The 26,345-nt window shown below is 32.2% G+C and overlaps 5 protein-coding genes and 1 long non-coding RNA gene across 10 annotated transcripts; 4 read left to right on the forward strand and 2 right to left on the reverse strand.

Moving 5' to 3' along the window:
- The first annotated feature begins 862 nt into the window (after positions 1 to 862).
- On the forward strand, positions 863 to 2,765 carry LOC107926204 (glutathione S-transferase U16). Its single transcript, XM_016856993.2, has 2 exons — positions 863 to 1,245; positions 2,141 to 2,765. Exons 1-2 carry the CDS (start codon positions 925 to 927, stop codon positions 2,540 to 2,542), a joined length of 723 nt encoding a protein of 240 aa, XP_016712482.1. The 5' UTR covers positions 863 to 924; the 3' UTR covers positions 2,543 to 2,765.
- A 1,882-nt stretch (positions 2,766 to 4,647) lies between these two features.
- Positions 4,648 to 5,525, forward strand: LOC107926196 (uncharacterized). The gene is made up of 2 exons (XR_001692166.2): positions 4,648 to 4,945; positions 5,293 to 5,525. It is a non-coding gene; the product is annotated as an uncharacterized lncRNA (long non-coding RNA).
- A 592-nt stretch (positions 5,526 to 6,117) lies between these two features.
- LOC107926336 (ribonuclease 3-like protein 2) lies at positions 6,118 to 8,692 on the forward strand. The gene is made up of 4 exons (XM_016857170.2): positions 6,118 to 6,776; positions 7,591 to 7,731; positions 7,902 to 8,032; positions 8,361 to 8,692. Exons 1-4 carry the CDS (start codon positions 6,270 to 6,272, stop codon positions 8,515 to 8,517), a joined length of 936 nt encoding a protein of 311 aa, XP_016712659.1. The 5' UTR covers positions 6,118 to 6,269; the 3' UTR covers positions 8,518 to 8,692.
- Positions 8,693 to 11,497: 2,805 nt separating this feature from the next.
- LOC107926309 (ethylene-responsive transcription factor 3-like) lies at positions 11,498 to 14,173 on the forward strand. Of its 2 annotated transcripts, XM_016857143.2 has the most exons (2): positions 11,498 to 12,456; positions 13,902 to 14,173. In XM_016857143.2, exon 1 carries the CDS (start codon positions 11,773 to 11,775, stop codon positions 12,448 to 12,450), a length of 678 nt encoding a protein of 225 aa, XP_016712632.1. In that variant the 5' UTR covers positions 11,498 to 11,772; the 3' UTR covers positions 12,451 to 12,456; positions 13,902 to 14,173. The 2 variants fall into 2 exon arrangements, with proteins under 2 accessions (XP_016712632.1, NP_001314191.1); NM_001327262.1 differs by lacking the exon at positions 13,902 to 14,173 and having other exon boundaries at positions 11,664 to 12,677.
- LOC107926308 (phosphatidate cytidylyltransferase 1) lies at positions 13,800 to 17,760 on the reverse strand. 3 transcript variants are annotated; one of them, XM_016857141.2, is made up of 13 exons: positions 17,578 to 17,760; positions 17,071 to 17,208; positions 16,323 to 16,576; positions 16,085 to 16,236; positions 15,672 to 15,813; positions 15,374 to 15,530; positions 15,118 to 15,165; positions 14,937 to 15,026; positions 14,656 to 14,784; positions 14,486 to 14,542; positions 14,293 to 14,376; positions 14,133 to 14,207; positions 13,800 to 14,048 (listed from the first exon to the last, which is right to left on the reverse strand). In XM_016857141.2, the coding sequence occupies exons 2-13, from the start codon at positions 17,146 to 17,148 to the stop codon at positions 14,016 to 14,018; spliced, it is 1,299 nt and encodes a 432-aa protein (XP_016712630.1). In that variant the 5' UTR covers positions 17,149 to 17,208; positions 17,578 to 17,760; the 3' UTR covers positions 13,800 to 14,015. The 3 variants fall into 3 exon arrangements, 2 of the variants coding, with proteins under 2 accessions (XP_016712630.1, XP_016712629.1); XM_016857140.2 differs by having other exon boundaries at positions 13,800 to 14,008; positions 17,578 to 17,746; XR_005900031.1 differs by lacking the exon at positions 13,800 to 14,048 and having other exon boundaries at positions 14,172 to 14,207; positions 14,472 to 14,542; positions 17,578 to 17,746.
- Positions 17,761 to 19,608: 1,848 nt separating this feature from the next.
- LOC107926332 (uncharacterized) lies at positions 19,609 to 24,434 on the reverse strand. 2 transcript variants are annotated; one of them, XR_001692190.2, is made up of 7 exons: positions 23,752 to 24,434; positions 22,347 to 22,725; positions 20,665 to 22,034; positions 20,463 to 20,576; positions 20,176 to 20,330; positions 19,965 to 20,088; positions 19,609 to 19,853 (listed from the first exon to the last, which is right to left on the reverse strand). XR_001692190.2 is itself a non-coding variant. In XM_016857166.2 (6 exons), exons 1-6 carry the CDS (start codon positions 24,151 to 24,153, stop codon positions 20,040 to 20,042), a joined length of 2,469 nt encoding a protein of 822 aa, XP_016712655.2. In that variant the 5' UTR covers positions 24,154 to 24,434; the 3' UTR covers positions 19,962 to 20,039. The 2 variants fall into 2 exon arrangements, 1 of the variants encoding a protein (XP_016712655.2); XM_016857166.2 differs by lacking the exon at positions 19,609 to 19,853 and having other exon boundaries at positions 19,962 to 20,088.
- Positions 24,435 to 26,345: the final 1,911 nt, after the last annotated feature.

Below are 26,345 nucleotides of genomic sequence, written 5' to 3' on the forward strand. Positions count from 1 at the left end.
ATTACAACATAACGGAATAAGAATTTGTACAATTTAAACTAAAGCAAACAAACTATACTAAAACTCACATATGATGATAAAAATTAAGCCTAGAATCAGAACCTAATATAATTTAAACTTGAATTAAACTCGTAATTCCTTTCATAATCCTATTTAGAAATTTTGTTCCTGCAGTCTTTATTAAAATTGTCATAACTTGAGCTCTCGAACTTAAAATCGAGTGATTTAGAGTGCGTTTTTAAGCTAAGATATAGATTTTCGAACGCCATGAAGATTTCTTAACCAAGAAATGCTTGGATCCTATCCAAAAAGTTGTTACAAGTCAGATAATTTCTTAAATTTGAGAATTGACAACTTTGATAAATGAAATTTAATAAAATCGAGTGATTCAGAGTGAGTCTACCTTCGCTAACTGAACCAATGCCTTATTCACACAATTCAAGTTCTTTTAATTTATAATGAGTCGAGTAAACATATTACGTCTTTTAAGAATATTATATCAATTAAACTTTTAAATTAATATTAGATATATCTCATAAAACTAACAAATCTTTTTCCAACAATGAAAAAATTAATATTTTCCCCTAAACTGAAATATCTATGCAATATTTTTCCCCTCATTTGAAATTTTGTATGCTTCTACCAATCTTTTAACAAGAAACTATCAAGATATCGTTTAATCAAATAATACTCATAAAATTAACAAATATTTCTCCAAAATGACAAAATTAATATTTTTCCCTAGTTTGAAATATGTATATGAAATACTTTTCCCCTCATTTGAAATTTTATATGCTTCTAGCAATCTTCATCAAAAGTCAGAGACCCTCATCTATATATACATTACGTTCACGTTGCTTGTGAGGCAGTTTTATTACTGGTTTCTACGTAGTTTTTTTGTTTTAGAGAGAGGAAAGAACATTAATGGAAAAGAGTGAGGTGAAGCTTTTAGGTGCATGGCCAAGCCCCTTTATGTTGAGGGTGAGAATCGCTCTTCACCTCAAATCTATAAACTACGAGTTCATTGAGGTAGATTTATTGGGACCCAAAAGTGAGCTGGTTCTTAAATCCAACCCTATTTATAAGAAAATCCCAGTCCTGTTTCATGATGGTAACACCATCCTTGAGTCTCAAATCATTGTTCAATACATCGATGAAGTTTGGCCTAATGCCCCTTCCATTCTTCCTTCTGATGCCGCTCAACGAGCTGATTCTCGATTTTGGGTTGCTTATTTTGATGATAAGGTTTGTTTATGTTACATTGATGATCTTAGATGGTGTGTCTTCAATGAATTTATGCTAAGTTTGGTGGGAATTTTTTTTATAAATTAATTTTATTTGCTCATAACTTTTTTTCAAAAAAGGGTTGGAAGTTTTTTTTTTACTTTTATTATAAATTTACTCATATTTTAATTTCAAGTTTAAATTTGTACTAATTATTTTTTATGTTATGACAAATTATTTTAATACCTATGAAAATTTATGGTCAACTTTTTCTATTAATGACAATAAAAGTACCATGAAGATCTATGTACTATCACTTGAATTGTATTTTGCACAAAAAAATAAGTAAATTAATCCTTGTATATTAGATTAATGAGCAAATTGAAATAACTAGATATAATGACATGTGGTATATAACATGTGACATGCCAAGTGTTCCTCATGCTGACATATACAGACCGATTTTTAACAGCATAAATGCATAAAAATTTTCATAGAAAGATTAGTTTATTCTCTGATTTAATATACATGGATTAATTCGCCCATTTTTTTAGTAGAGAGAGTAAAATGTAATCTGACTCTTAGTACATGAGCCACTATGATACTTTTACCGTTAGTGACTTATCTATGGCTTTTTAATCTAATGTGTTTGATTGAGTTGATGTCACATATTAACCAAGTTTAACTCAATTGTAAAATTACCAAAAGCCCATTTCTTATACAAAGTAACAAATATTATTTGATAGTATTTATATCATTTTATAGATTGATAAATCTAAATATATATATATAAATACATATGATAAAATTTATAAGGTTGAAACCCAAAACATCATACCTTTTACTATATCAATTTTATTGTTTTAATCACAATCATATTTAATATTTATATTAATTTTTTATAAATTTGTTACAGCTCGTCCCCGCCTTGATAATAGCATTGGCAGCTAAGTCAAAAGATACAAAAAACGCAGCAATAGCCGAACTGGAACCGGGGCTGGTGCATTTGGAAGAAGCAGCCTCGACAAAGTTGAGCAAAGGTAAAGCTTTGTTCGGTGGGGAAAATCTTGGGTACATGGACATTGCATTGGGTCCCTTCTTGGTCTGGATTGGGATCACAGAGAAGCTTAATGGGGTCAAGCTGCTCAATGAAACCAACACCCCGTCGTTGCTTCGTTGGGCTGATAGCTTCTTTTCTCATGCAGTCGTGAAGACTATTTTTCCTGAAGTTGAAAAGCTTATAGAATTTGCTATGATGCTTATACCTGTCTTGAGAGCTAGGCCTGAGCTAAGGTTGCTGCTCGGAATTAGTGATTAATCAGTGAGGATATTACTGAGTTAATAAAATTTGAAGGTTTGTAATGTTGGGTCACTGTTGTGCTTTGAATTTATAGACTAATTAATGTACTGTTTTATAAGCAATGATGTATTAGAGGTCCATAGTGTTTATTTTTAATTGTTCTTGGCCTCTTGTATTATTTCGAGTTAAAATGTAATTTCAATATTTCATACGTAATAATAACATAAAATTATTTGTATTATGATTTAGGGAATTAATTTTTTTCGACTAAAAAAAGTGCTCTTTAATTCCAACCAATAATTTCCTTTTATCAATGTCGAAACCATTTTTTTAAAAAACGGGTCGACTTTGGTTTTGAAAACGAAAACAAAAAAAAGGAGTCGCCACCGATCTTTATTAGGTGTCATCGGATCACCTTTGTTTTAATAAAACATTTTAGTTTACTAAAACGACATTTTTGGTCTACGAAACTTGAGAGAACAGGTTCGGGAGTCGGTTACGTGCGAGAAATGATTAAAACCCTCGTCACGCCCAAAATTGGTACCGAATTGATTAGTTAGTGTCCTAATGTTGAAAGTTGAAAATCGGGAATAGATTTAAAATACAATCTTTTTTATTAACATCGATTTTAAAAAATGCTTGAATTAGGTCAAAACGATTGCTGAAGATTTTCTCGTCCCGTAAGTTAGGACACAATACCATGGATTCCCGCGTGCAAGTTTATCTTTAATTTTAATTGGAATTCCGTGTATTTTTAAAACTCAAAGGGTATTTGGCTATTTAGAATCAACGAGAGAACCAAAACCCCGTAAGTTAGGGCACAATTCCTCGATGTTCCAAAATGCGAAACATTGCCTTATTTTGAAATTTTCGTTTTTGAATAGTAGCAAATACGATATTTAAACGATGTCCGTTATTTTGTTTGGGATAAAAATCAAGCGATCCAAGTTGAGTAAGTATGTTGGATTAATGTATGATATGGTTCAAACTAGATAAAACAAAAATACAACATAGAGTATGGAATAATACAACACAATTACAATATTATACAAGCAAATGACAATATACGAATAAACGAATTATAACATACACAATGGCAATAATCACATAACATATATCACTTAAATTCTAATATTAATAATCAAAGAAAATGAAATAAAATAATAATAATATCAAGCAATTTCAAGTAAATAGTGGTTTGAAATAAATAATGTATGAGAATAATTCCACAACGAATAAATAATAAAAAGGTCTCAAATAAATGATATATATAAACTTAAAGTAAATAATAATAAAACAGTTTGAAATAATAAATATATAAAAACTTTAAATAAATAACATATAAAATAGTTTTAACTTCATAATATATAAAAATTTAAAATATATGATATGTAGAAGTTCAGAATAAATAATATATATATAAACATACAATAAATAATATGCAAGGTAATTTAAAATAACATATAATTTAAAACAATATATAATAAAACCGTTTAGAGTAACTAATTAAGAAAATATATATTCATAACCTAAAATAATATACAATAAAATAATTTGAAAAGAATACTATAAATCAATTTTAAATAAATGATACATAAAGTAATTTTAAGAGAACTAATATATATAAAAAATCTAAAATAAATAAAATATAAAATTGTTTAAAAAAGAATATATGTTTTTCTTAAAAAAAAGCAAAATATACAAAATAGTTTGATATTAGAAGGTTAAGGATTAAATTAAAAATAAAATTAAATTAAAGAGACGAAATTTTAAAAAAAATGGCCCAAATGAAACGCGTGCAGAGAAAGAGGGACTTATTGGGAGAATATCCCAGCCCTTATGTGTACCATGTCACGCAGGACTAAAATGCGACTAACGCAAAAATATGGGGGCAAATTTAAAAACCCAGAAGGAAGAGCAAAAGGGGCAAATTGAAAAAACGTGACAAAATGGAAGGATCCGAAGCGCAAATAACCCATTTGGGCCTTAGGAACACGCGAACCCTCCCCAATCGGGTCGGGTCGAACCGCCCACAAAACGATGCCGTTTTAGGCTCATGTTGGGCCTCATGAAACGGTGCCGTTTCACCGTTATTATTTAAACCAAAGATTTTTTTTTATTTCATTTTCAGCTCCCATTTTTAAAAAAAAAAAAACAGAGAGCTTCTTGGCTCTCTCTCCCTCCCTTTTTCTCCCTTGCGGCTAGGGCTTAAGAAAACCATCATTGCCGCCGTCGTCACGGCGCCACCACAGGCGGTGGTTGGGCGGTGCTAGTCGGGCTTTCTAGCCCCTGCTTAAGGCGTCCCCGAAGGCCAAGCCTTCTCAACCCATGAGATGCGAAAGAGGATCTCTCCCCTCCCTATTCGGTCCGATCCCGACGACGGAGGAGAGCCCTCCGGCGATGAAATCTCGGCAGATAATGGTGAGACTCTCCTCCCCTCTATTTTTTATATTATTTATGCCCCTTTTGTTTAATAGATTTGTAAGTAAAAATAAAAAAGGAAATTAAAAAGAAATTAAAAACGAAATGAAAACAAAGAGAATAAAATCGGAAATCAACCTTTTTTTATGTGTTTTTTTGCTTTTTGATTGCTAGTGTTCGTAAAAAAATACAAAGGGATCGAGAGTCGACTTTATAGCCGAATACACACTCGTTTTGTTTCTATTCTTTGTCTGTTTCTCCGTTATCTTTTCTTTGTTGTTTGCTTCCGTTTTTTTGTCCTTTTGTTCGTTATTTTCTTTTGTTTGCATGTTGGTCTCGTTTTGCAGGTGACGTGAGCGACCAGACTTGTGCGGGGAGGCATGCGACGGTGGTGGTAAGGGAGGTGGCCAATGGTGAGGAGCGGCGGCTGAATGGGGGACTAGTGTTTGCTTGCTGAAAATTGTGATAGCTACTGGGCTAGGATTTGGGCTGGCTTGGTTTGTATTTTGGGTCTGAAATGGGTTTTAAAATGTTGGGCCACATATATATTGTAAATGAATTAAAAATTTGGACTTTTTAATTGTTTTATTTGGGTTTTTATTTTTTTGTTGGCCAGGCCAAAATTGGCTATTACAATCAATATAGGATAAGATGCATTATTCATATAAAAACCAAATGAAATTAATCAAAATTTGTATTTTGGTTTCATCAAATTAATTGATATATAAGGTTTATTAACAAGTGTTGGTGTAGTAATAAGACACATTACATTCATTTGAGGAGAATATAGATTCGAACTTAGGAGATAATATTGTTGAAATAAATAACTATGAACCCTGAACATAAATAGTAATTTCGAATGGTAAAAGTACCATGAAGAAGAGTTGAATTGCATTTTAACTCCTCTATTGAAAAAATGACAAATTAATTCTTATACAAATTGTTCTTTCTATTAAAAAAATTATCAATTTTTACGGTAAAAAATTAGTTCATGTACACTATTATAAAGTACACATAGCACGCCATATATTATTTATCTAGTTATTCTATTAATTATGCCAGCTTTAAACCATAAAAATAAATAAAATTTTTAAAAAAATTAATTCACACTTTAATTTAAAATATTTTTAAAATAAAGTGATAAAACCCCAACTGTACTTAAAAGAAAAAAGAAAAAAAAAGCAGCTAATTTCAATGTCAAAAAAGTATGGTGTGTCTGTCTTTGGAATAGCTTTTATTTTCTACCAAAACCTACTTTCTGCTAAATTATTGGGATTGCTTGGATTGTAAGCGAAGTCTCATTATTCGATCACTGTACTTCACCATGGAACACCACTTCACCCAACTCGACGACGGCGCCTCCGCCGACGGCAAACCGGCGTCTAATTTCGGAGCGGCGGTTGCGACGGTGCTCCTAGCTTTGCTTTTACAAATATTTTGCCGTTGCTGTCGCTCAATTTACCGTAATCATGTCAAGAAATACAAGTTTTCTTCTTCTTCCGCCGCCGCTAACATGGACCGGTCGATAATCGCCGCCGTGGAGAAGATCCTTAAATACAAGTTTAAAGACAAAAGACTCCTGGAAGAAGCCTTGACGCACTCTTCGTGCCGCGAAGACATGTCGTACGAAATACTGGAGTTCATTGGGGACGCGGTGCTCGGCTTGGCTGTTGCTACCCATTTCTTCCGTTTGGAGCCGCGACTGAACTCTGACCAGCTTACGCGGCTCCGGAAAAAAAGTGTAAGCAACAAGAGACTGGCGCACGTGGCAGCTAGGCATGGGCTTAACCGCTTCGTCAGGAGGAAAGACACTGCTCCTCTTGACCTCATTGTAAGCAGAAACTGTTAATTCTCCTCCAATTTTCAGTTTTATTTATATGTTTATTCACCTTTTTTTGTATTAATACCTTTTATTATTGTTTTAAAACATAATTTAATAATTTAATAAAATTTGTACTCGATAATTTGCTTTAATGAGTAGTAAACTCCTTAATATTCGATACGAATTATTCAAAAATTTTGAAAATTTTGAAAAATTATCCAATTAGTTTGGTTTTTTCAAAATTTATTGGATTAAGTTGATTTTAAATAGAGAAAAAAAACTTCAACGGATTTGGTAAGAAAAGACTTTTAGCTTGACATGCGTTTTCGCTCCATGCGGCTAATTGGATGCATTTTCCTTCTCTATCCATGATTTATTTAGGGTTTTTTTAGCTTTTTAAAGTTAGAGTTTAGAGGTTTTTAAAGATTTTTGTTTAGGGTTTGTAATAATTTTTGAAATTTAGGGTTTAAGAAATTATTATTTTAGGAATTTTTTAAATTTTTAACATTTTTATATATTCTTTAGAAATTTTTTATGATATTTATATTTGGTGGAAAATATAAATTTTAAAATTATCTTCAGCAGATTGGACAGTAAAGTGCGTTCAACTGGAGACATTTTCTTGTCAAATATGCTGAGACGCATTTTTCTTCTCTCTCTAAAATCGATCTAATCCGATAAATTTTGAAAAATATGACCTAATCTAGTAATTTTTCAAAATTTTCAGCATTTTGGGTAATTCACTCTCAGTAGAGCTATATAATTTCAATTAATCAAAATGTAATACATTAAGCCCATGATATATATATCTTATTGGCTGAAGGTTAGGAAGTATGTAGGGGCAGTTAAACAAGGAGATGATCATAAAAACTTGGCAGTTCCAGGTATTTTGGCTGATATTGTCGAAGCTCTAGCCGGTGCTGTTTATTTGGATCTCAATTTTGATCTCACCAAGCTGTGGACGGTACGGTTCTTTCGTTTATTCTTTATTGGGTTAATAGACTTTTTTACCCTGAAGCTCAAGGACCAAAAAATATATTATCCCTTTCTGAGTGGGGACTGCAAGTATGCAACACCACATGCATGGAGATTGGTTCATCATCTAATATACACTTTATATGATGATATTGGCAGATATTTAAAGATGTATTAGTGATAGATGAAATTAAGGTGCCAAAGGATTTTAAATCTTCTGAGATTATTGGAGCACAAAATAAGCTGTATGGATTATGTGGCAAGAGAAAATGGGGAAATCCAGTTTACAGGTTTGCATATATATATATAAGGATTTTTAGTATTTATATTTTCAAGAATTTAGTCCTATTTTTTAAATTTTAAAATACAAGTTTAATTGTTGATACAGTTAAATTTATTAGTGACTCACTTGATAGTAATGTAATTTAAAAAATGGTGTTGTGATGAATTTAAATTTAACAAAATATTTTTAACCGTGTTAACAGTTAGACATGGATATAGGAGTTAAATTCCGAATTTACAAAGGGCACAAGAACTTTTGGCATATTTTATTTTATTTTTTTCCCTGGAAAATATCCAATCATTTGTGTCCTTTGCTTTGGTGTTTTTTACTTACAGCGAAGTGAAAGCTGAACTTTGCGAATACGGAATGAAATATGTATATTCAGTTAAAGTTGAAACAGACGATGGTGTTTGCGGCCACGAGGGTGATGAAAAATCAAACCCAAAAGATGCCCGTAACTCTGCTGCTTACCTTTTGCTTCGTTCCCTGTAACAATTTTCTATTATACGACTCTCTTGGATCATATTTATAGGGTATATGAATAATGTTATCGAATTTGGGTGAGTGTCGAATATGAATACATATCCGTTATTGTTATACACCATTGGAAAGTTAATATCCTCCTGTACTCATGTTGGTATATATTGGATTTTACTATAGAAGCAAATTGGCAATTTAGGCAGCTTTAGATTGCGACTTTGATGTTGTGGTACCTTTGGATGGTATATTTGTAGTTCGAAAATTTCTGAAAGTTGAGCAATGATGGTTCTTGAACCATGAAAACAGTTTTTTTTCCCTTTTAACCCAATGAACCATAGTTGTATTTGTAATTGAGGGACAAATCATTCCGGAGGTTTATGGATTGAAATATAAGGTTTATTAGTAAGTGTTAGTGTAGTAATGAGACACATATTATATTTATTTGAGGAGAATATATATTTAAAACACTTAAAAGTGGCATGCCACGTGTAACTATTTGGTTATTTTGTCAGTCAAGCTAGTTTTTAACAGTAGAAGTCGATGAAATTTTTAATAGAAAAGACCAATTTGATTTTTAATCTAATATACATGGATTAATTTATCCATTTTTTGAGTAAAATGAGTAAAATGTAATCTGACTTTTAGTCTAGGAGTCTCGATAACACTTTTACCTTTTTTGACCCATTGAGACTTGTGTTAACTATATTTTTTTTTGTCAGTAAAATTAGCATGAAGGCTCTTGTATTAGGAGTTGGTTGCATTTTGGCCCATTTACTTAAAAAACTGAACAAATTAATCCTTGTACGTTTGATCAAAGAGCAAACCGATTTTTCTGTTAAAAATTCATTCATATACATCAGCATGAGGTACACGTGACACATCATGAGTTACTATTTGGTTATTCCATCATTCATATCATTTTTTAACAGTACAAATGGCTCAGTTTTTAACAGAAATGGCTCATTTGCTCTTTGATCTAATAGATAGAGACTAATCTATTTATTTTTTTAGAAAAAGAACAAAAAAACAACTTGACTCCATGATACTTTTACCATTTTTTCTTCTCGGTTACTTTTTACTTTTTGGTTAATTCCTTGTAAAATAAAAATTTGTATATATATTTTGATAAGGAAATGTAAATTCAAAACTATACTTAAATTTTAATCTAAACAAAATTGTAAATATAATGAAAATTGAAAATTGTTTTGAGAGGATTCGAATTTATTAATATTATTTATTTAAGTAATTTAATGTGAAGATTATTTTTAATGTTAAAAAAATCCAGTTGTTAGCCGATTCAGTCTTCACTTGATTGATATAAGTATTGTTATCAATGCAAGAGGACGTGAGTTCGAATGCACTGAAGAGCATTATCCTCCCATTTATGAGTTGGGGGGCTATGGATAGTTCTAAGCATTGCGTCAAAAAGAGTCAAATATTTTTTTAATGTAAATGCTAACTAAAACATTAATTTTTTTAACAATATTGGTGTTGTAATCTGTATAACAGTCCAAACATTAATTTTTTTAACAATATTGGTGTTGTAATCTGTATAACAGTCCACATGTACCTCATATTGTCATGATATTATTTGTATTATATGCCACATCGGCAAGTAATTTTAAAAATATAAAATATTCAAAAATTAAAAATAACTATAAAAGTTTATAAAAATAAAAAAAATAAAGTACATATGGATTGTCGCGCAAACTACTATGTTTAAAATTTTAATATTTTAGTCAGTATTATCAATAAAAAAACAATTCAACTATTTTTAAAATATTGATAGTCAAATTTAGCTCAAAAAAGAATAATGGTCAAATTGGCAAAACATGTAAATATTAAAGGTTGCATTTATCATTAAGCAATTTTTTAAGTACATAAGGGTAAACTATCCCGTAGTCCCTCAAAATAGGCGTTGTTCTTATTTTGATCACCCAATTTTTTTTTGTTAATTTGATCAACCTTAAAAAGAAATTAATCAAATTAGTCACTCCACCGCTAAAATGATAATAGAAGACTAATCGTGCATTTTCACATGATTTTTTGGGTGACCGAAATAAGAATGACTCCTATTTAAGGTGACTAATCGGATAGTTTATTCTAATTTTAGAGTGGGGAAATTTATGTAAATATGCTGGAAAAAATTATTTGAGAAACTAAATCTTTTTAAAAATTATCGATCTATGTTGTTTTTGTAAAGAAAAAATAAAATGTGTCATACAGGGCGCATTTTCTCTGATCTGATAGAGAAGTGTGCCATGTAGGACGCATTTTCTTCTCTTTCCTAAAAGCACGTCCTACGTGACGCGTTTTCTCTGGCAGACCAATGAACACACGCCCTGTAAGACGCGTTTTCTTTTTTAAAAATTGTTTTGTTTAAAATAAAACAAAAGGATTTAGACCATTTTTATTTTAAAAAAAATATTTTAGAATTTGGAATTTAAAATAAAAACCCGAGAATTGAAAATTGATAATAACAAATCGAAAACAAGAAATTGAGAATCAAATTGTGAAAATTATAAGTTGAGAGTTGAATTGAAAAAAATTGAATTGATCATTTGAGTTCCATAGTCGTTGGGATTTCTGCCCATTGGCAAATGTTACCGTTGGGCAGAACGCAGTTTAACTGATCTATCAAAGAAAACGCGTCACACGTTTTCTTTTCTCTCTCCAAAAAATAATAGATTGGCAAATTTTCAGCAAAATGACATGGTTACTTGATTTAATTATTTTTTTGGGCATATATAGATAAATTACCTTTAGAATGACTGATTTGATCAACTTTTTTTAAGTGACCAAATTAATCAAGAAAATTAAAATAATCAAAATATGAACTATACCTATTTAGAATGCTGAAATAAAACACAATCCTAATCTAATAAATAAATAAACAAAGTAAAATTCTTTTTTTTTTAAATCAAGAATTTAAAAAAAAACCATACTGAAATTAATATAATTTGTGTAAAAGAGAAGATTATGCCATCCCTTCTTCCTTCCCCTCTTCCATTTTTTATTTTTATTTTTTTTCATTTTAATCCTTTTTTTTTTCAGTTTCTTAAATATATTAAATATGGGCCTATCGATCTGATGAGTTTACTTTTTTGATCTATATAATTTTTTAAAAATCTCTAATCTTCTTCATCAAACCCTTTTGTATTGATATAACAATTTTGCTTTTCTTTCAATCTTTGAAATTTAAAAGATCTGATTTTTCATTACCTTTTTGAGAGAATTGGTTGAAGACTTAACTTCCGATTATTTCCGATGAGGAAAGGAAGAGGAGCCACCGCGGCTGCCGATGCAGCGATGAAACCGGCGGTAGAAGCCAACGGATCGGTCAAAGAACTAAGGTACAGAGGTGTTAGGAAAAGACCATGGGGAAGATTTGCAGCGGAGATTAGAGATCCCTTGAAAAAAACTAGGGTTTGGCTAGGGACCTTCGATTCGGCCGAAGAAGCTGCTCGAGCCTATGATGCGGCGGCGATTACCTTCCGTGGAAACAAAGCGAAAACGAATTTCCCTTTTAATTCCTCCGATTTCCCTGCTTTCGGAATAGATCGTCATCATCGTCGGAACAACGAAGGATTTATCGCCGACGGCCACCGGTTTCATCAGACGGGCGGCGATTATGAAGATCCGGAAGTGAACCCGCAGAGACCGGCGAGGAGTAGCATGAGTAGCACGGTGGAGTCGTTTAGTGGTCCGAGACCTACCCAACCACCGCGAAAACCATCAGATTTCGAGGCGGTTTCGACGAGGAAATACCATCCCAAGATGCCGCGGATGGCGCCGGAGGATTGTCGTAGTGACTGTGATTCGTCGTCGTCGGTTGTCGATGACGGGGATGACGATAACGTGTCGTCTTCGCGTCGGAAAATCTTGCCTTTCGATCTCAATTTTCCACCGTTGGATGAAGTCGATGATCTCACCTTATCTCTCTGATCAGCGGTAACGATCAATTTATCAAATCCTTATGATTTAAGATGAAATAGTACGATTTCCCTTCGCTATTTATCAAATGATAAAGATCATTGTTGTTTTAGAAATATGATCATGAATTTAGGGTTTTCGATTTTCATATCTCAGTCTGATTATCTGATCTTTCTTTCTTGTATAAAACAATTTGTCTAATTCAATCCCTCAAAAGAAAAAATGGGTCTTTGATTCTATGATCTATAAATGCATTTCCTTTCAATTTTACTATGAATCTTTCTGCATCCGCAAATCTTAATAACTTTCAATCCAAATAAATTTTCCTGCTATCATTTAGAAGAAAATTTAAATATTCAAATTACAAATTTGCTAAACATAATTGATTTTCTGGCAAAAAGAAATTATTAAAATCATAAAGGATTAAAATTAAGTTTCAAATTAAATTTTTATCATTGGAATAATACCATACAGATTGTTCAAGTAAAATTAAATTATTGCAAAAACATTTACAATTTAGATATCATAAACGAAGAACACACGTATTAAAACTACACATTATGAATCTCAAATTTGAATATTTAAAAACTCAGAACATTTATTTTTGTCAACAAAAAAGAATATTCATGTAAATTTATTAAACATAATTTATGGAAAAAAATGATTTAGGAACACAAAAATCAAATTTTAGGCCTTGTTTACGGCTTAACTAAATTTTGTTACGCTTTTGTGGATTTGAAATTGAGAAAAAATATTTCAGTAAGATGAAGAAAATAAATAATTGAAAATTTTTCTCTTAATTTCTATATTTAGATATTCATATTATATTTATATCAAAGGATGAGTTTACAAACATTTATGACAGTTTAGGATAAATTTTAAAATTTGAACTTCAAAAGCCTCGTCACATGTACTCGGTCTCTCTTGAAAAAGGTGCGATACCTCTCGAGTAGGACTCGATACTTGGATTAAAAGGTGTGGTACGTCTTGAGGAGGTGTTACACATATGTGCCTTTTTACATACTAACTTCTTAGTACCGCATCTTTTATACTTCTGTGTTTTTCTACAGTAAATTTCAAATACTGCAGCTTACCTAACCTAAAAACACTTAAAAGTAATCTTAAAAATTATTTTTCAAGCTTTAAAATTTAATAAAATTTTCAACCATATTTTCACGACTTAAAAAATATAATATATAAAATTTATTTTTAAAAAATTAGATAATCACTTTGATATAAAACCATAATTGAACTTGTTTAGATCTAGTATAATCCAAACCTAATACAAACATAAAAAAGTACTAAGAGTAAAAATCTATGTCAAATCTTGAAGACAAGTTAGAGAGTCCAAAATGCAAAAGTTCCAACCAAATATCTGTTTTTATGTTCCACTTTTCTCATCACTCAATTTGCATTATGAACATTAATAGAGATCATTCTAATCTTTGGTGCCATAAAACTAGGTTCACTAACAGCTGAAACCTCTGTCTACTTCACCGGAAACCGAGTCCTTCGTGCTACGTTCGTGTGGATCATACAAGAGACCTCCAAAGATCGTTATCAAGTCCGACTGGCAATCACCCGAGGGAGAAAAAATGTAAACTATTCTCCTTCAATCCAAAAAAATTCGAAAAATGAAAAAGGCAAGAAATCGAAGTGCATTTGTGTAAGAACTTTGTTCACTATAGTTCAACCATTCTCTCCTGCAATATTTGACCTAACTTGGTATATAGAATTTGCTGCTCCTCCAAAGTAAGGCTGCGTAATATCTACGAAAACAAACAAACAAATAAAATCGTATTCAGTTGTGTTTCCCAAACTTAAAAGAAATGATGAGAAGATCGATGCGGTTACCTCGTTTATAATCATCTCGACAGTATAATCTTGGGGAACAACAAATGACTGATGATAGATGTATGCAAAAACAGCCATTACCATCTGGAAACAGATAAACAGATAAAAAGTAGTTCTCGAATCGAGCTTTACATGAAAAGATAAAACACTATAGCTGTTCACTGAAAAATATGTCATACAACTAGTTGCTTGCCTGGCAGTCCATTCTGTCAGTAAATCCTCCATGTCCGGGTATACTATCGCCAAAATCCTGTGTCACCCGAGAAAGGGTTTTTCAAGGAGATCAGAATGGATATGACAAAGTTCATGAATGTTCGGTTTTTTACGATCTCAAACAGAGGAATAACAAACAAAAAGGTGTACCTTAATCTTAAAAGCTCTCTTGAAACCACTTGCAAAGAAGCCTCCAAATGGAGCAATACTCGACGCAAATAAGCTTAGGCATAGAGCATGCCACTGAACTGGTAAAATTGCTACTTCTTTCCATGGCAGCTGCAACATATTAGTAAAAGTGTAAAATACAGAACTGATCATATTTTGCTGGACAGATTAATATATAAATAAAGCTAGCAAATGCCGAGTAAGAGATATTTATAGAGCAGAGTTCAAATTGAATAAAATTCTCCCATTTCTCAATCCCTCACCACCCATCGAGAAAGCCATCCGGGCAAAGGATAATACTCTGGCTTAAAAAGTGGACCAGGATCGCATAGAAGCCAACCAGTTGATAAATCCTGCATGCATTTCAGACTTTTCAGTCATATGAGCATTATCAGAATAGCATCACTTTTTTTTAAAAGGTGAATGCATTGCAGAATGAGTTACCTTTCTTGGACATGTCAGCCACTGAAAATGACCAAAGACATTTGCAAGCTGCATAAAAAGATGCAAAGAAATTATGTTCACGATCATGCATACTGGTTACCCGCGGTGATCAAAGTATTAGAAACAATCACCTCGCAGAATCAAACTAATAGTGATGGCACAAAAGAAACATGAATAAGGCATCTCTATAGTTTCAAGTCTATCCCGAAAGGAAAAAAGTTGAAGACCGAGTCAAGCACAGTGTAAATTTTCTTACCACAAATGCCGAGATTGTTGTCACAACTGATGCACCGATAAAACCCTCCCATGTTTTCTTAGGAGATAACTTGATCAAAGGAGTTTTACCAAAAAAGAAACCAAAGAAATAAGCAGCAACATCATTGACAGCAATTAGTGATGCCGGGAGAAGGAACCTGCATAAATCCAAGACTTGTTTCGATTTCAGTATCAGGAAAAGAGTAAATGATAAAAACAATTTAATGTTATTTATCGGACCATAATAAATAAAAAGTAACAAAGCTGCTAAAGACTAACTAATTAGGCTCGCATGTTACCAGAAGATGCCTTCGAAAATGTTGGCTACGGTAAATGCAGACTGAGTGAAGACAACGATGAGAATCATGTGTGTCCATGCAAACTGCCCGAATTGATATTTATACATCTTCTTCTTTAGTGTAAGAATGAACCACATGACACCTGAATACGAATCAATATTGGACTAATAAGGGAATGCAGATAAAAACTAGTTAATATTATTGTGAGCCAACTCGAATTCCAGAACAAAAATAATAATAAACTAACATGGAACTTAATGTTCTAGACAACCGAACAAGTTAATCGACCCCATCATAATTGAGAAAAAGCAATGAATGCAGGACGATTAAGATTAAATATTTGGTCATGGGCTTATATGTAAAAAGAATGTGTGTATCCCTCGCTTATTTTCAAAAGCAATATAATTACGAACCTGCTATGTATAAGAAATAACAAATAACCATCTGATACTTGATGAGCTTACTAACAAGCTTGTAGAAAATTTTATCCGAAGTTACTGTGTTCACGAGCTGGTGACTGAGAATGCGACCATATACAAACAGCATAGCTGTGAAGTAAAAGTGCCTACAAGGACATAAAGTTCCACCAGAATATCAATCCATCTGAGGTGCTATACCACAATATCGAATTTGCATTGTAAGTACTTTTACCAATTCAAGATCCTAAACCCCGGCAAGCGTTTATCTTCATGAGCTCTTCTGAGTAGATTAAAGAGTTCACTTGCCATGAATATTTGGATAACAACCACCATTGCCAAAATATAAAGGTGCCCCAAATAGATAATCAAAAGGAAGCCCCCCAGCATCCACAGAGATGAACACGCACGAATCCACATTGATTTATATTTGTCGTGATCATTGATAAGCAAATGATTCCCATTTGTTTTGCTCATCTCAAAATTAAACTGACATCAAAGAACACAAGCGCACTTTCACCATTTGATGATAAAAAGGAAAAAAAGAAAAAAGGGATCTCATCACTTAACAGAACAAACGGCATATCAAGTGAGCACGTCCAAATCGAACTATAAAAGGCAAGTTGCAAAAAAGGAGTAAACCTTTTCATTGCTACTGTGTAACTTATCTTGTTACCCGAACATTTCATTTTCTCTAAAGTTCACCTATTAAACAACTACATATATTTGGACACGGGTATGTGAGTAACATACTCTCTAAATATCGAAATCGAGATCAAGGTCTTAAAGAATCAACAATAAGTGTTGGGTGCAATGATCAATGCACTATCAGTAAAGAACTCAATTTCGAGACGAGATGTTGGGAGGCGCAACCACAAACCCAAAAGCACCTCGAAAAATACTTTAATTATACCAAAATAAAAATAAAAATCAACTGCCCAAGAACACTTGAATTATATTATGTACGTGTAAATAATACAGACCTCATTGGAACGTCGCCGGTGCCGAAGTCGGGCGGAAGTAGGCGTAGATGGTGCACTAGAACCATGATCCTTTTGCATTGCTCTTATTATTGTACCGCTAATCTAATAAACTTTGAGACAACATAGACGTACCCCTCCCTGCACCAATAGAACAGTTTCTTCTTATCACAAACAAAGAAATTCAAGCAAATGATGAAATTTTAGTCAATGCTATCACGCAATTTTTTAATTTTCGATTATTTGTTAGATTTCCTCTTTAGAACATATAATTTTTACCCTAAAAAAAATTTCCTTCTTAAAAAAGAAATTTTAAATTTGCATTCTTTGTTCTATCTGTATTTTTTCGTACATCTAAAGGAACCCAAAACTGTAATACTTAAATTTGACATTCTCCATAACAAAATGGGAATGTGAAAAAATAAAAACAAAAATGTTAACAATGGGAAAAATATCCATGCAAATCTACTGCCATAGTTATAAGGAAGAAAGGAGAAATGGGGAGCTTACAGTTCCGAATCTGAAAAGTTTTAAACCTCCTTTGAATGCAAAACTCATAAACGGTGAACGATCGAATTGATGTGAAAAAAAAAAGGAATAAAACATAAAATGAAAAATTGAAGAGGAGAATGAAGGATCAAATTGTCGGCTTCTACCGATTCTTAGGAAACAAACAGAAACTGAAGACTGAAGAACACGAAAAAACTCTTCTTTTCTGGACCCAATGACTTGGAATTCCCAGAATCTGCCACGTAGGCTCCTTTGAGAACTAATTGTATATAATTGCCACGTGGGCGGTAAATACGATAGATAATAAGGCTAAATTAATCATGTGTCAAAAAAAAAAGTTAACTGACCAAATACATCTATTTTTTTGAAAATTTAGAAAAATATATTTTTTTAAAAAGTGTGTAGTGTCTAATTGAATGCACTTTCTAGATAGTTGGCAGAAAAACTTGTTTAGCTGGACAAATTTTTTATTAACATGTCAGGAAAAGTGCGTCCAGCTAGACGCGTTTTCTTTCCAACTAGGCGCATTTTTCCTAATATGACCGTAGAAAGCTCATCCAGTTGGATGAATTTTCACATTCTCTCTTCAAAAACTGTTTATTTCTCTAAATTTTTGAAAAATTGACCTATTTAACCAATTAATAATTTTTTTTCAAATTGAGCAAAATAATTAAAGGATGTGCTTAAGTTAGAAAAAAATCCATACCATTGAGTTAAAATTAATATGAAAGTCTTAAACTAAAATTATTTTTAAATTTTTAAATTGATTTGCATTTTGATGTGAATTTAATTGAAATAGTTTAAGAAATAAAAATAAAATAATGTTTTTACAAGTAAAATAAAATATATTTTTTAAAATCCTTTTGAAAGTGTTTAATTACGCTACACGTTTAATTATGTATTTGAAAATTTTGAGTACTGTTTTAAATTTCATGTTGATTTCAAAGTGTAAATAATTTCTTTTTCATTAATAAAAGATTAGATATTAAAAAATTAAAGACTTTTATGAGTAAATTTCATAAATCAAAGGTTTATTTAACCAAAAAAATAGTTTAAAGTCTTGTTTAAATAAAGTGTAATAATTTAATGGTTTTTAATAGTTAAATTTTGGATAAAATGTAATCCTTCAATACTAAAACCAAAGGCGATTGTCAATTTAAAATTTGTATAATATTAGTTAGGAAAAAAGGGTTTAATATTGAATTTGACAAAATAATTATAATAAAAATAATATTAAATTCTCAAAAGAATATTAAAAATAAATTAAAAAAGTCTATCATTGAATTTATAAATTTTATATAAAATATTATTTCAATAACTTATACAATTTTTTTCTATAATTGAAATTGTCAGTGATTGAACTCTAATCTTTAGAAATATTTATGAAAATATTTTACTTGAATTTTAGCTTGAACTATTGTCCATCAAATGATATTCAAGTGATTCCACTTGCAAATTTAATTAAGCTTTTTATCTTAATATTTTTATATTATAAAATTACATATTTATATTCATAAAAAGAATTTAATTATAAATGAGATTAAACTTAAATTTGGATAAATTTAATCAAATTCAATTCGAATTTGAATATGAAAATTAATAAATAAATTTAATTGAATTCGAACTTAAATAGTTTAATGATATCTCAAACTAAATTCAAATTTAAAAATTAATGTTCAAATTAAGCTCGAACCGAATACAGAATCTTCAGTTAAGTTAAAGGCTAAAATTACCACCATTTAAACAACTCTACTCAATTATACCCTTAATCTAATCCATGGTAAAATAAAATTACCAAATTACCATGGTTGCATCAAATTCACATGTCCATTTTATTGCTCAATTAACAAAAATAGTATTAAAAAATTTTATTGCTCAATTAATAAAAATAGTATTAAAAAATTGTCTTTCTAATATCAGTTTTTATTTCCAAAAACAAAACTAGGATCAAATTTCTGAGCCGAATAAATAGTTTAATCTATAAACAAGTCTAATCAATTTGAGATTTTAATTTAAGCATTTGGTCACATACACCCAAAAATGATTGCATATAAAAGAAAATGTGGGAAAATGTTCTAAAAAGTTGAAACAGGCTCATTATAATAGTTGAAACAAATTAGAAAAGGCACTAAGAAATCGACTTAAATTGCTAACTAAACTATGATACACAAACTAGTTCTAGGACTATGCCTACATGTACAAGGCAAGGCAAAATAGCATGTAATAATGATCCTCAGATGTGTACAACAGGTCCAAGCTGCAAACCTTTTTTATACCTGTATTCAACACAAAAGGTTACAATTCCGGAAAATTTATCAGGAAAAAAAATGGTTCAGGGTAATATTAGAAAATCGAAAACAAAATCAAGATGTTGTTACTATATTTACCCAATCTGAGTAGCGGATATAATGTGCCACGCAAACAAGTCATGGCATGGTGGGTAAAGTGGGTGCAGAATTGTATTAACTTGATATAGACTGAAAACTTCCATTGAATTCATCATAAAGCCATCTGCAGAATGAATAGTTCCATCATTAGTCGAAATCCGATCTGTTGTGTGCTTAACACATGCTAAATTTATCGATCGAAAAGACATACCTGCATAAGAAAATTGCCTTTGATCTTTCATTTGCTTCAATTCCTAACTGAATTCGTCTTTCACTTTCTTCTTTGAATTTATCAGCGGGAAGAACTTCACAAGGGCACTGGATCGAGCTTGCCATTACAGTGCTATCGTTATTAGATTCATAAACCTACAGAGAATAACAGAAGCAACAATTAGCAAACCACCAGATTTTACTTGCTACTATGACAGTCATCATGTATAGACAACAGATACAACAATAGTAAGAGAACAGTCGGAGTAAACATGCATGAAGGATTACCTCACTGATTTCAGGAGGACATGGATGTGCAACACCCTCCGGTAAATTACTAGGAAAGTAGCACCTTTTGACAACCACCCACTTTGACCCTGTTTTAGCATCCTCCCACATTGCCTGCAGCGAAGATCCAAAATTATAAGTTTGTTTTTTACAGGACACTGGAATCAGTAATCTCAATATAAATTTTTTCGAACATGCTCACCTGAAGCTTAGATGGTATCAGTTTATCCTGGCCAGAATGAACAAGAGCATGATCGTGAACTTTATAAGTTATGCCATCAATGCAACAAGACTGGTAAAGTTTTTTCCCATCCACAACTTGAAGTATGTCACCAGCCCATTCCACAGCACGCAAACCATCAGAAGAAAACTCCAGATGCCTTGAAATCTCAGTATTAGCTCCAGAATTTCCAGAAGGATTAACTTGTGCAGCTACAGCATCTTGTTCACTTTGATTAATCTGTTTAATGCAGTCAATATCTCCTTTCGAACAATCTTTCTCCATATCTTTAACTCCGGAACTATCAACATGGCAATTATTTGAAGGGACTTCAGCACAGTTTTGCTGCCTTGTTTGGATATCTTGAGAGTTATCTGAAGGCTGAAAATGATCTGCCCTCTTGCAGATTGTGTTATCTGATGTATCAGCAGGTTCTGATGTTGATGTGGGATCTTTTCTTTCTTCATGATTAGATGATTCAGTCATTTGAGAATGTTCTTCAGGTCTCTCATTTACGGTGCCAACAGAAGGCAATTCACATACAGCCTCCAAAGGTTTCGTCAAGTTCTCTTTTGGAGCCTTAGAACCAGATGCTGACTCAACAGAATTGCTGTCAACTGCAGTGGCCATAGCCAGAGTCTGTGATGCGGAGCTTCCATTTGCAGTTACCTTCTCATGATTGACAGTTGGACCCAGATTTTCCATTTTCTTCTCTGAAGATGACTGAGGTTCAGCTGTGCTAGAAGGCACTTTGGATACATTGATACTTCTCATGACACGACCATATTTAGGAGGCAAAGGCTTGCCGTTGCAAAATGACAAGCATCTAGCACAGTGCCACTCACCTCTAGGGATTGCCTTCTGATTGTTTGACTGCAAACATTTCAAGTGAAATCCTTTCTCACATGCATCACAAATCAGCACAGTTTCCACTTCATTAATGGTAACTTTGCACGTTTGGCAAGTCAAAGCCTTATTCATATACTCTCTAGAAGGAGGAGTCCAAGTTGGATGCGCAGGAAGCTTCGGTTGTAACAGCTTTTGAACAATTTGAGCAATTTCATTGTGATTATTAATAAATGGAGGAGCTTGTGTAAAGTTTGCACCTTGCACTGGCTGGTGCACACTAGGAAAAGTTCCAGGTGCAGTTTGAGTAATGAATGGTCTAAAGGTTTGATCTCTCACTGCTTGATTATTCATCTGGGCTGTAGTCAAACCAGAACTTCCTTCAACCTTTATTGGATTATGAGTCAAAACCTTGTTCTCTTGCCCAGATTTAGCTAACCCTGCAGATTGAGCTTGTATTGACCAAGTGGGAGCATTAGCGGGTGGATGGCTTGCCGAAGAATTAACTGAAACAGACAATATTTGCAATAAAGATGCAGCAATGTTTAACAGAACCGAATAAGGGAGAGAATAGTAATAACATAGTAGCAAAACATTTGGGTAAAGGAAGCATTGATCATCCGATAATTCACCATAGAACACCATTGCAATCAAGGAAGCCATTCCCCCACCCCACCCATGGAAAAAGTAAGTAGACCATATTATCTAATCTCTGGATGGTACTAAATACAAAGCTCAAAAATTCCAATTGATATGTACATAGCGCGTCAATTTTATTTGCTAATAAGGGAAAGAGAACTGGCTGAAGAGAGAATTACCTGGTATTTGGGAAACATAAGAAGCCGCGTTTGATCCTCCATCCAACTTAATTTGTGGTCTCTCAACCCTGGGATATGCAAATGAAGATGAATCCCTTCCCAGATGGCCACTTGGTAATCCAGTGGACATTGCTGGCATTTTTACATCGCTGGTGGGCAATTGATGCTGTAAGGGAGTTGAACCCGCTGCTGCAACATGAGCAGGTGGCAAAGAAACTGGGATGCCACCAGAAGATACAGTTGGGTGAATCGGTCGATCTGATGGCAAAAGGCGAACTGCATGTGATGCTCCACGGTTTTCAGCTGATCCACCAATATTCGTTTGCAAAGGCTGAGATGTATATGTACCAGGTGTAGTGAATTTCTTAGGTTCTTCCATCTGGAAAAGCATTAAGGTAATCAAACACTCAGATTCCAGTATAATACTATGGCATGACCTTTTCAATCGTTTAACATGCCCAGAAAAAGTGCGCTTTAAATTAAATCAAGCCATGTCTGCATAAACAGCTGAAAAGCTTGGCAGCACATAGATCATGGAAGGAAGCATTTGATACCAAAAATTTAATATTACATTAACAAATATCATGAGAATGCTACAAAATTTAGGAACTAAAGGATGCGTCCTTTAGATAGCATGATTGGTATACTATTCTTTGCCATTGCCACCCTTTAAGACAACATATCTATGTTATTCCGATTTAATTTCCTTTTAAGTACTTGTGTTCGACACATATTTAGACATGGGTATGAACAGATACGATCCTCCAAATATATGAAAAGATTTTTTAAAAAAATTGAACATACTCACGTCAAACACATACCTATATCGAGTATTAACAGTCACACCCAAGTCTAAGTAGTACAACAACATGTGAATCAAATGCATCTCTCAATCCATAAACAACGACCACCTTAAGCCATGTCTATCTTATGGTGCTCAAAACCATGAACCCATAAATAAACAACTATGCCACAAAAAATATCAGACTGAAAATGACAAAAACCTGCTAGCAGTTACTAAAATCGCTATATACCTTTTTTTTCTTATAAGCAATTTAAACCAAATTAAGCTTTTCACAGCTACACACACAGCCCTTAATCCACCAAAATTCACTTTAAAAACCGAGAAGAAAATCAAATTATACAATAGATTGAGAACTTTAACTTTCGTAATTATACGGAAAACTGAATTTCAGGACAATTTCTCATATAAATTGCACCAAAGAAAAACAAAATTAACGTCTGCCCTATATACTTCTTGACCAATATAAAATCAAATCAATCAAAAAATGAAAATGACCACACAAATCCAAATGTACCCATAATTCCAGACCAAATAAAAAACAAAATTAATGAAAAATTCATTAAAAGAATAAAAATAATAATACAATTAAGACATTTTTACCTTCATTTTGGCGAGCAAAACCTTCTGAGAAATCGACATTCCCATACCCCTAAACCCTAATCTCTGCTCCTTGAGCTTGGAATTAAGCCCCAACTCTTCAATCACGTTCCCTATCGCATCCCTCCCAACAATATCCTTAGGTGCCATCTCCCCGCACATCTCCGCCAACGTCTCACGCGCCTCCGCCATCAACGACATCTCCGCCGACGTAGGATTCTTACCTCCCCTCATCTTCCCCATCGTTGACAACACCAGCACAATCTCCGCTACCCTCTTTAGTTCCCCACCGCACCGCTGCTTCTTGGACGCAGAAACTGCCCCGTTTTCGACCCCACGTTTCTCCCCCACCGCAGGAGAAGGCTCAAACGCTGCGTTTTCGTCGACACCCACCTCGGGATCCATTACAAAACAAAGCCAATCTAGAAAAAAACGTCGTCGTCTCAGAAGAGGGACTGAAACCAGAGCGAGAGCGAGAGAGAGGAAGAAATAAAGATCCGAGTGGGAATTAAGAAATTATAAAACTAAAAAATTAAAAAAAATCAGGGAACTTTTTGGCGGGTAAATTGGGGGAAAGAGAGAGAAATTTTTAAAATAAATTTTTACTTTGTCAAAGAAGGGATCAGAGTTAGGATTGAATGAACGAAGGGATTTTGTGAGAGCGTCGAATGACGAAAAAGATAAAAAAGATGGTTTATTTAGGGGAGTTTTTGTAATTTAAACATGAACCGGGCGGTTTGCTCAAATCGAACCGGATATTATAATTTGGGGATTTTGAGGTGAATCTAGGGTTTCTGGAGTTTTTACAACGTGAGGTGAAGGCTTTGTGGTTATGGGGAAGTGAGCAATGAAAAGTAGCCACGTCAGCAAAACAGAAAGAAAAAAAAGAGAGTAAAAATCAAGATTATATGGGCACCACTAAGGTCACCATAAAATTTTCGTTAAATTAAATTTAAGACACTAAACTATTAATAAATTTACATTTTAATTATTTAATTTTAAAAAATTATGAAATGGTTATTAAACTATGACATTCTCTATTTACACCATCTGCACAAATTGAAAGTTTTTTTTTCCTTTCTCTTTTTACAGTTCATTTTTTATTCCGTGAAACAATATATGTTTTTTGGAAAACTAAAAAATTAAGTTGAAAATTTAAGTAAAAAAATTAAATATGTTTTGATATATTACTTAAAATTAAGTATGATATATAATTAAACAATTTGATAGATATAAATTTTAAATTATGTAATTTTTTATTTTATATTTTTATCTTTTTTATTTTACATTGTAATATAATATTAAAAGAAATTAATTAAAAATAATTAAAAATATGCTACATTAAGTAATAAGTAACTCTTTATTTAATTATAATTTTTCGTCATAGAAAATTTCTATGAGACAATTATTTTATGAATTATCAAATGTGCTTGAAAATATAAATCACTTAAAATATTAATATTTAGTTGATTTAGTTTTTTTTTATGACCTATCATACAATATTTTAGTGTTTTATTAATTCGTGACACCAAACTAGTCAAATGTTTTATATAAATATAAATAGAAATTTATTTATTTTGTTGCTTTTTCCTGAAAGCTATAAGTTCATATATATACATGGTAAATTGTAGCTAGAATACGTGAAAACAGTGCACGTGAAACACAAAAATGTACATTGAAAACTTTGTTGCACGGTTCAAATTCTTCTACAGAGTATTGTATAAAGAGCTAATTCACCACGATTCAACAAGTATAAATTATGATTTAAGTCATATTCACCTAACATATAACAACTTCACATCTATACTTTTAATATAGATCACTCTCCACTAGAACTCTTTCCCTAGAAATTTTGCTGTAAACCAAGTGACTCAATTGAGTTTACTTTCAATTTTGCACGCGAAAATGCTAGTTTCTATACAAATAAAAAGAAGTGCTCTCTCAATACCTTTTAACATAATACAACCTGATCATATACAGATACAATTAATACAACCGAATCATATACAAAAATTATAACCTTGTTACATAAGTACATTTGTTATTTGTTCCAACACTTGTGTACATTTAACGTCATGATGAGGAACAGTTAGTGAGTGGCATCGCGGTCTGAAAGCCTAGAAGTTACAACGTCAACTCAATAGTTTAAAAATTTTACAAATTGATCTTTATTCGACCTCGAGTTATATAAAGAGTTTTTGTAATCTTGTATATAATTGTAAAACATGTCCTAATGATGTTTTGAACTTAATAATATGTATGAATTGTTCAATTCAATTGTAATTGATCGTAGTTACTCCAATAATGAATATAACATCTCGTAATTCGAACCAGACAATCAGGTTAAGTATGGGACGTTACATACTTTGATTCAATTATATCTCTTTTTTTAAAAAAAATTAACATATTTAAATTTTTGTAGATTTAGATATTTCACATCTGATTAAAATTTTGAATTTAAATTTTTTGCGGATTTAGATATATGACAAATAACGATACTTAATTTGGGTTCAGATTTAGATAGTAATATTAAGATGATTTAGGTGCATTTGGTGATTTTAAGGTATATTTGAGCCAATTTAGCCCAAATTAGACCA

This window comes from Gossypium hirsutum, chromosome A08 (assembly GCF_007990345.1).
Source record: "Gossypium hirsutum isolate 1008001.06 chromosome A08, Gossypium_hirsutum_v2.1, whole genome shotgun sequence".
NCBI classification, from domain to species: domain Eukaryota; kingdom Viridiplantae; phylum Streptophyta; class Magnoliopsida; order Malvales; family Malvaceae; genus Gossypium; species Gossypium hirsutum.